We start from the raw sequence: 10,580 nt of genomic DNA, 5'->3' as shown, positions 1-10,580 counted from the left end.
CTTGGGATTTTTTCTGACAGTGTAGTCCATACGACTTGAAGTTATCTGAAGCCAGAGATGCTAAAATCCCTATTAAAGGGACACTCCACTTTTTTGAAAATATGCTAATTTTCCAGCTCCCCTAGATGTAAACATTTGATTTTTATTCCATTCAGCTGATCTCCGGGTCTGGCGCTAGCACTTTTAGCATAGCTAGCATAATCCATTGAATCTGATTAGGCCATTAGCATTGCGCTAAAAAATAACCAGAGTTTCAATATTTTTCCGATTTAAAACTTGACTCTTCTGAAGTTACATCGTGTACTTAGAACGACGGAAAATTAAAAGTTGTGATTTTCTAGGCCGATATGGCTAGGAGCTATACTCTCATTCTGACGTAATAATCAAGGACTTTGCTGCCGTAACATGACTGCAGCAGGCGTAGTGATATTACGCAACACCTGAAAATAGTCCCCTGCTATTGAAAGTAACCAAGGGCTGCAGCCATGTGACAGCAGCAAAGTCCTTGATTATTACACCAGAATTAGAGTATAGTTCCTGGCCGGAGATCAGCTGAATGGAATCCAAAATGGTAAAAATCAAATGTTTAACTCTAAGGGAGCTGGAAAATTAGCATATTTTCAAAAAAGTGGAGTCCTTATTTATTAAAAATGTTTCTTTAAAATTATTTTCTTAAAATATGTGGTCACCATCTCCAAGAGGAAATACAGAGCAAATATTCTGCTTTGATTAGACCAAAGACCAAACTGGGACAGGTTAATGTATTTTCTTTATAAAATGGTCACGGATAGGAATGTTGTAAACTTTAAGCTTAATCTGTGTCATAACACACAACTTAAAACAACTCCATGTACTCCATTGAAAAGAAATAGAAACTCCATTTTAAAGAAATAACATGTTTTAATTTTAGACCTGATCATTAAATGCACCCCGGTCTGGAAGAGAGTCTATCTGGGGGCAGTCTGTTACTCTAATGAGGTGTGTATGGTGTATTACGGGGCCCGGGGCCATCTGGCCCTGCAGTAGGGTGACATCATACAGTCCCTGCAGTAAAACACGAGAGGGGAAATACTACACCACATGTGCCCTTAACTTTACGTTTTCTTTTATAGCGTCATCATTGTCATTCCTATTAGCATGGCTGTCCAATTGAAGACACATGGTTAGTTGTTGGAATGAATTAAGGAGACTGTAATTTGCAAGACAGAAAGACAGACTACTTTTAAGCAACTGCGAGTTGCTTTGGATAAAAGCATCTGCCAAAAATGCATAAATGTAAATGTAATCGCCAACTAGGGGTGTACTGTACATGTACCGTACAGAACACTTGGAAAGATTTCGATTTTAGAAATTATGACTTGAATTAAAGGTCCTTGTATAGGAAAGACAAAAAAACAATACTTTGTGTCAATCTGTGTAAATGCAGTCATGAAACAGTAATGTATCAAGGTTGTGCTGCAGTATGTTGTGAATATAGTCATGGACAAAATTTGCCAATTCCATAAAGGTCAGGTAGGTTCATGTGCAATATGACTACTATCACACCTGGCTAAAATAAAAAATGACATCTAAAACCTAAGTATTATAAGTACAGCATTATTCGACAAATACACTCACTAGCGATATAGGTATTGAACAAAGGCAAGAAAGCACAGAGGGAGAGCAAGCTGGTCGTGCTGAAGCGCTACAAGCCATGATATTAATCTGTGCTGTCTGCCCCCAACACCCCTAAAGCCCAACTTCATGCGAGAGAGCAACTTGAGCTCCCACAACACTGCCTCAATACATTCCAGCTGCCCCCTGGCCACATCAAGCCAAGCCAAATATTTCCCCTCAGCATAACAGTAACAATGCTCCGGTCTGCCCCCCTTATTTTAACTGGGTCCAGGACACTGAAATAGGGCTATAAACAAGGGTCTATGAACCCCCACATTCTCCAGACACCCAAAGGAACGCCAAACCACCTGTCAATGTCTGTCACATGCTGAGACAGTCAGCAATGAATTGCACCCAGCAAACTGCCGACAGGATCGTCCTTGTTCATTTTCTCACCTAAATCATTCCTGGTTTGCAAACTAATGGTATTTTTACAGCTTATCAATCATTTATTTTCCTTACTAGCTCTTAAAAAAGGTACCTTAATAAATGCATCTTGCAAAAAAACACACTGCAAAAATTTTTCCAGAATGAATCAAATATAATATCATTCAATGATCTATGTATTTCTGTAATTTTTTCCTAATATCTCCAGCCCAGTCTCCTGAAGATGCGTATAAATAGCACGAAGTGTAAAACTCGTGCAATACATATGCAAAATTCCACTTTGGCGTGCATATGATACGCCAGTCCTTCCCATTCACTTAAACGGTGTATCTTTTTTTGTCGTTTTATTTATTGGTTTCTCTATTTTTTTGCTATTTTTTACCATTTTCGCTTGGGTTTAGGGTTAGAACAACTTTTTGTTATATAAAAATGACATCCTAACCCAAACCCCAACTCTAACCCCAACTCCAAGCGACCATGGCTTAAATATGGACAAAAACATGGAGAAACCTGTATATTAAATAACCTCATTAAGCAAATCTAAAATCTAACCCTAAACCCAAGCGAAAATGGTAAAAAATAGCAAAAAAATTGAGAAACCAATAAATAAAACGACAAAAAAAGATGCACCGTTTAAGTGAATGGGAAGGACTGGCGTATCATATGCACGCCAAAGTGGAATTTGGCATATGTATTGCACGAGTTTTACACTTTGTGCTATTTATACGCATCTTCAGGAGACTGTATTGATGTCTCTACTGTCTGCACTAACATGTATTTACCGTAAAGCCCGTAGTATAGTCTGTTTTTTAGGTGCAAGTGAACGTAAGCACACGGTCGAACATACAGCCTTGCAAAGCATAGTTTATTTGACTTGTACGTGTACGCAGACGTTCGAGGCATGCGCAATGTGACAAAATGCAACACATCTCTTGGGCTACATGCTACATTATCCTTTACGAGCATGTGTGACCTACAAGTACAATGCACACTGGATTTCAAAAATCGGATGGTAAGTGTACAGTACACATGCACTTCTGATGATGAAAATTTGTCACGCGCACTATACGCGGACTCTTGCGTACACGTCAAAAAATGGACCATACTTTGGCCTTACAGGGACGCTCCACTTTTTTTGAATATAAACGAAATTTTCAGCTCCCCTAGAGTTAAACATTAGATTTTTACTGTTTTGAAATCCCTTCAGCTGATATCCAGGTCTGGTGCTACTACTTTTAGCATAGCTTAGCATAATCCATTGAATCTGATTAGACCATTAGCATCGCGCAAAAAAACCCCCCAAAGATTTTCGATATTTTTCCTATTTAAACTTGACTCTTCTGTAGTTATATCGTGTACTAAGACTGACAGAAAATATAGATATGGCTAGGAACTATACTCTCATTCTGGCGTAATAATCAAGGACTTTGCTGCCGTAACATGACTGCAGGAGGTGCAATGATATTATGCATTTCCCCCGAAAATAATCCCCTGCTATTGAAAGTTACTAAGGTGACTATTTTCAGCTGCTGCGTAATATCATTGCGCCTCCAGTTTTAAATAGGAAGAATATTGAAACTCTTTGGTTATTTTTAGCGCGATGCTAATGGTCTAATCAGATTCAATGGATTGTGCTAAGCTATGCTAAAAGTGGTACCGCCAGACCCGCAGATCGGCTGAATGGATTCCAAAAAGGTAAAAATCAAATGTTTAACTCTAGGGAGCTGAAAAATTGGCATATTTTCAAAAAAATTGGAGTGTCCCTTTAAAGCTGTATTGCAACAATGCAAACTTGTGAAAAGCGCTAAAGAAATAAATTTCAGGCTGAACTGAATTAAAAAAGATAACAGCTTATCTTATTCAAAAGTAATACTTTTGTGCGTTATTATTAAGAATGTCTGTCCTTTTCACGATGCTTTAGTCACAATTATTGTACTGGGGAGAAATCCAGTCTCTGTTTAAAAGCATTTCATTGTTCAACAACAAGTCTCAATTAATAGTGAACATCTCTCAGCTGATCATAATAGATGTGTGATATCTTAATCTGTTCAAGTTCATTTGAGAGAGAAGTGTTACATATCTTGTATCCAAAACAACACAAATACAACTCGCAGAATATATTTATATGACCAATAACTAATAAAAGTTAAATACAGAAAGACTTTTTTAAGCACCACCAAGAGCAACCAAACAAACTCATCTACCCTGCTTGATAAATTCAACGAGATCATTAAAACATTTATTGCCAAAGCAGTTAAATATAAAAATGAGTGCTCACCTGCCCCTCCAGACCTCTTCTTGATGGACATCTAAAAAGAAAACAAACACAAGCATTAAGTTTAAGTTAATATTTTCATAACAGCTTAAAAATAACAGTATCAGGTATAAGAAGCTGTCATGACCAGGAGCCAAACATAAAAACAATGGAGAAAAATATTGTTCCTCTCTCATGAGAAAACATTAACACCTGACCACTGAAATTTCTCCCACATATCCGCTGAAGGGTACGTTGACCTGGGTCAACATGATTTACAGTTATCTTGGCCAGCCAAGAGAGAAAGTGCTATTTGTTTATGGTAAGGCCATAACTCAATCGGACCTGTTTCCAGTTTCACCATACCGCTGATGTGCTCAGATATCATTCACCTGGGACTTGTCATTGAATACACTATTATGCATCTATTTAGGGAATATTATATATTACATATCACCCTGAGGTGCAGCAATTCATTTTTGGCCTTGGTAGCAGAAACAAAAGTTTCTGTAATACGTTCACGACAATACAAGACAATTTAAGTGATAACAAATGTTTGGGGTGGCCCATCTGATCGTGTACACATCACTGTAAAAAAAAATTCAGTATTTTTGTCAACTCAACATATTTTTATGTTACTTTAACTTAACAAATTAAAGGCGGGGTGAATGATTTCTGAAAAACACTTTGGAAAAGGAAGTCGGGCCGAGTACCGAAACCGGGTGTGCCTCATAAGTCTTGAAAAGTGAAGCCTCTGGCTCTTTGATCGCCCCCTGGTGGCTGGCTGCAGTACAAGTCATAACCCCACCCTCTCCATTCAAATGAATGGGACTTCGCTCTAAATAAAAAAATATTTACACTTCCAATTAAAGTTTCCGACAGATGGTTTTGGTCCTTTCAAGTAGTTGTTATCACACTGATATATGTTCAAGTGTTCATTTTTGTGATAAGTTTCATTTTAGCTAGTAATTTGATGTTATTGAAACGGGGCGTGTCGTTAAGATTGGTGTGGTTGACTTGGACGCACGAGCATTTAGGCGGAAGTTTGATACCGCGGCCCCGCCCTGGCTCCACGGACGATTCCTTCTGCGCATGCCTTGGCTCCAAACTGACGTTTTTACGTAACATGGCGATGACCATAGTCAGACGTTTTTGGCTTCAATTCACTACAATGGAGGGAGGCAACGTTGCGTCGTCCATTTTTTTTTTACAGTCTATGACCGAAACACACTTGTAGCCAATCAGCAGTAAGGGGCATGTCTACTACTAGCCGTCAGCGTTGTCTGGGTTGCGTATGTGTGGGGCGGGTTTATCAAATGAAGGTCCAGATTATATTGGGCTAGGGGCATGTTTATTTAGGTGATTTCAAATGTCAACATTGGCTTTCAGAGCTCAAGCACCCCGCCTTTAAGTTAAACAATTTCAACTTGTTTTTATAAGTTATGGCAACTTATCACATGTCAAAATTTAAAATAGTAGGTTAAATCGAATTGCAAAACCAAGTTGTTATAACTTTTGGTATTTTTTTTACATTGGCAAGGTTTCCCAAACTGGGGTTCACGAACCAGGGGCATTGCAGGGGTGAAAAAAATGTATCAAACAGGTAAAAAAGTATCATAAAATCCAAATAAAACACTTACTGACAAAAGGATTTATTTGGTTCATTTGCATGTCCTCTGACCATAACACAACACTACAATATTTTAGAAAACTAAGAACTCATGCAAAACAAATACATTTTATGTACCAATAAAACAAAATGAAATAACTATGTAAAATACTACTGATAAAAAGAAAATTAATTGTTTTGTGCCCAAAAAAAAAAAAAATTACTCAAAATCTCATGGGGTACTTCAAGTAAATAATTTAGGACAAGGGGGTTCGGCTGACAAAAAAGTTTGAAAACCCCTGATATACAATGTCAGGTTAAAATGTCCAAAGTGGTCCCAAGGTCACTGGGGCAGTACCCTTTAATAAAAGGTCCTACGGTAATATGCACCAGAGGGTACAGATATGTATACATTTGGTACTAATATATACATTTGTGGAACTTATATGTACTTTTTGGCCCATTGACAGCAAGGGACCATTTTTACCATTTTCTTTTTTTAGATAGATCATTAATATTAAAATGATTTGATATGATAATGATAATATAATTATATAAATATTAAATTAATATTTAAGATGGTAACAATGGTCAAAATATTATAATTATTATTATTTTGTAGTAGCCATACACAAAAATGGTTCTTGAAAGGCATCACGTAGCACTTCTATTTTAAAAGTCCATGCAATTAAATCCATACCGCTCTCTAAGATCTTACTAAACTGTGAACTTAATAATATAAGCTAACAATAAAACACAAATCTAAAAACAACACAAACCCAAAGTTATAGATGACCGCCAAGACCACCATAAAACTGTAATATTAGCGCAACCAGGAAAACACAAATGAAACACCAGTAATACGATTCCCACACCTGACCTTGGCCTTGGTCTAAAAATCACAGCGGAAAGTGGAGAAAACATGGATGATGTCACTCATAGTTGCTTAAAGTATGTGAGATTTTGCAACGAGGGGTTGAATTTTTAACATGCACCTCAAAGAGTTCTGATGTTCAAAAGCAGGTAGAACTGCAAACTTTACCCTCATGAAGCAGCCTAAATAGCGACACTGTTTGAAGGAATGTATATTACATGTTATTTCTGACAAGACTACTGGGCTACTTACAGGAACATTGCAGAGGATTAATGAGAATCCTAGAGAGAAAGAGTCAGTGCGTGTAAGAGTGCACGTGTGAAGCCCCGCTGCGTTTCAAAATGGTAATTGTCACTGACACGAATGACAGTTACATGACATGTAATTAAAGGCCAATGAATGATGACTGGCTTTAGGAAGAGCCTGCCACACAAAAACAGATCTAGTTGTAAAGATACACACACACCTGTCCATCAATATGACAACATGCCCCCAACATGAAAATCAATATCAGATAAAATAAACACAACAAGACAATACACTGGTAAGCAAAAGAAAACAGACCGAGATGCAGCTACAGGTATAAGGAACAATGTAAGAAGCATGGAGATGTTTTGACAGATGTGCTCTTTATACTAATGATTGCTTTCCTGGGATACGTGTCATTTTCTTGGAACTGTACTGCAGGAATCCCTCGGTTGAATGATGAAGGTTGACAGAGGTACAAAAACATTTTTATAATTCAGAACAGAAGGATAGATGGGAAGATGTAAAATAACAGCACCTGATGGGAAAGTCAGGAAAAGTAACCGCCTGATGTAAACGTCGCATTGGACGTAGCAAAAGGAAAACAGATGATTTCCAGAAGAACATTGTTTAAGTTTGTTTAATCCCTTAGGATCTCACTGAATTACAAGCTGGAGATTTTGGAAGGTGCCGAATAACACAGCTCCTGAAATATTTCTGTATGTCTGCAATTCCCCTACAATTCATTTTTATCGGTTTTGTTTGGCATGCACAACTATCGTCTACTGTAATATTCACCGTAGGAGAGATTCACATGTTTGATATTACATACATCCATGTGAAAGCAAATCATAAGTTCATTGAATCAAAAGTGTTCACAGCAGTGTTCCCATCACATTTTACTCCTGGAATGTGATGTACAGGATAATAAATAAGAAAAAAGTATAAACAGTTTGACTTTTTATGCATTGCAAATTTATACGACCATGAAAAGTTGAAAGTTGCAAGAGCGTTTGAACATTGAAAGAGCCAGGTAATATAAGCCGAAAAGAAAAATTGAGACATGCGTTGCGTCGGAAATCGCGGACATCAAGTGATGTATCAATACTGTATAGATCGTACTGCTTTACCGGTCGATGAGTAGGTACTTCATCTACTGTAGTAGCAGAGCTGGGTAGTAACAGATTACATGTAATCTGGATTATGTAATCAGATTCCAAAAATCAAGTACTTGTAATTAGATTAAACTACATTTTAAATACTCGTATCGTAATCAGACTACTGTTACTTTTTTACCGATTACATGATTACACACTGCAAAAATGCCTTTCTTACTTAATATTTTTGTCTTGTTTTCAGTAAAAATATCTAAAAATTCTTTAATCAAGATGTATTTTCTTAATGAGCAAAATGACCTAGGAAAATAAGTCTAGTTTATAGACAAAACATTAAGCGAATTGTGCTTAAAACAATCTTGAATTGAGTGTTTAAGAAAAAAAAAAAGATTTTTTCTTACCCCATTGGAAGATTTTTTTGGCTTGTTTTATGCACAAAATCACTTAAATTTGACATTTTTGGTCTAAAAACTAGATTTATTTTCTTGGGTTCTATTGCTCATCAAGAAAAATTATCTTAATTTAAGAATTTTTTTATATTTTTACTGAAAACAAGACAAAAATACTAAGATTTTTTTCTTGAAAATAATTTTTTGCAGTGCATATTATTCACGCTATGCCAGTAAGATGTTCACAATTTAGTAAATCTCCAATTATTTACATTATTTATAATAAATTAACATGCCTCTTATAAAAGTTTGTATTAAAGTTTTTTCGGGGGATATGGGGAGGGGTGTGGAATGGCACAGGAGAGAAGCAACGACAAGACTCGTGGTTTTAAAAACACTGAATTTTTAGACCTAGCAGTGTTGTTCCAGTAAATTTCATGAAATTCAATATGGTTTTTGCAATGTTTCTGTTTTTGTTTTTATTTACTTAAAATGAAGTAAATATGTGTAAAACAGTGCTTCCCCGCGTGCGCCCCCCCCTTGTGTACGGTACATTCCTTCGCGGCCCCCCAAAGAAAATTTATGACAAAATACTGTTCTAAAATTTTACATTTTAATTAAACAAAACATATAAAGTTATACAAAGTAGTGCTGTTGGTTAGCCTTATTTTGTTTAGGTTTAATTACACAGAATTTCATGATAAATTAATGTTAAATTAAATTAATAAGGGGATCGCACACCAGCCGCGCAGCTCAGCGTCGCACCGCGCCACGTCGAGTCACGTCTAGGACAACTCGGAGGTATTGTAAACCGGAAGTGCACATTAAATAGCGCGAGCTTCGTCAGATAGCGTCTTCTTCAAAATGCAAAATTTACGTTAGCAGCCAATGTTAATCGTTAATGATTTGGGACAAATATGATGTTATTTAATGTTAAACTATGTGAGTGGTGCTGTGTGGCGCGACAGGGATTTGAGCAACTTCCTGAGTCACAGCTGGGCGGCGCCGGTGTGCGTATACTCATAGAAAACAATGTGTTCGATTTTTTTAGAACGGCGCTGCACTGCACTGCGCAGCGCTGAGCGGCGCAGCTGGTGTGCGATCCCCTTTAGTATTGTGAAGTATTAACTGTCCGTACATTGCACTTTAAAAAAATAATTTTTTAAGGCTCTTGTTGGTGAAAAATAATTTTTTTTCCTCTTTATATATTTAAAATCAAATAAGATTGGTCAAAAGTAATCTAAATGTAATTCAAAAATAGTCAGATTAGGTTACCAATGATGTGTAATCTAAGAGATTATGTTACTGACTACAAATTTTGTCATGTTATTTGTAATCAGTAATTGATTACAATTCATAAGTAATCTACCCAGCTCTGTGTAGTAGGTACTGTCACAGTGTGATTTCAGACACATGGATAAAAACTAGACTTATTTTCTTGGGTCGTTTTGCTCATTAAGAAAATGCTTCTTGACTTAGATATTTAAAGGTACTTTAGATAATTTTTTGGTACTTAAAACAAGACAAAATACTAAGGGGCTGATCGCACCAAGCACGTTAATGGCAGTTGCAGGTACCTTTTTTGAATGATTTTCTTTGGCCAGTGAGCGTTATGCGCGCTGTTTTAGCAAGCCGAACTCCTTGCGTTTTTTGCCGCCTGCTGCAGCACCCGTTTTTGAAGAAGCACTGAGAGCGAAAAATCATTTGCGCCTTTCCATTGTCCAACCGAATACGGGGAGAGGTGGGTGGGCCTTACGTTTTGGTGATGGGGGTTTACAGTTATTTGGAACAACCGGACTGCAGTCACTCAATATCCTCACCCTCGATCAAGGTCAGAGATAGCATCTTCTTTTTAAAGTTTCTGCTAATATGACAGTTAACAGCAAAATAGCTCTCATGCTTCAATATTTGATTGACAAGACAGCTGACTTAGTGTTTGCCTAGCAATACAAAAAGCTGTGCCGCACTGCTTTTTTTTAAAGTGACCAAAAACTTTAAAACGCCTTGCGTTTCCAAGCATTTAAAACGCATTTGGTGTGATTGGCCCCTT

The 10,580-nt window shown here is 37.0% G+C and overlaps 1 protein-coding gene across 2 annotated transcripts in view; it reads right to left on the bottom strand.

Annotated features, from left to right (window-relative positions):
• The window catches only part of stard13b (StAR related lipid transfer domain containing 13b), a 97,601-nt gene that overhangs the window by 65,715 nt on the left and 21,306 nt on the right, over positions 1 to 10,580 (bottom strand). For both annotated transcript variants that reach the window (XM_065280780.1, XM_065280783.2), the window contains one exon: positions 4,322 to 4,352. In XM_065280780.1, the coding sequence (XP_065136852.1) occupies positions 4,322 to 4,352 (31 nt within the window). The remainder of the gene's footprint in view (positions 1 to 4,321; positions 4,353 to 10,580) is intronic.

Source organism: Paramisgurnus dabryanus, chromosome 8, assembly GCF_030506205.2.
Source record: "Paramisgurnus dabryanus chromosome 8, PD_genome_1.1, whole genome shotgun sequence".
In the NCBI taxonomy this organism is placed as follows: Eukaryota; Metazoa; Chordata; class Actinopteri; order Cypriniformes; family Cobitidae; genus Paramisgurnus; species Paramisgurnus dabryanus.
The sequence above is the reverse complement of the archived record's forward strand: the minus strand, read 5'-3'. Positions and strand labels throughout refer to the sequence as shown.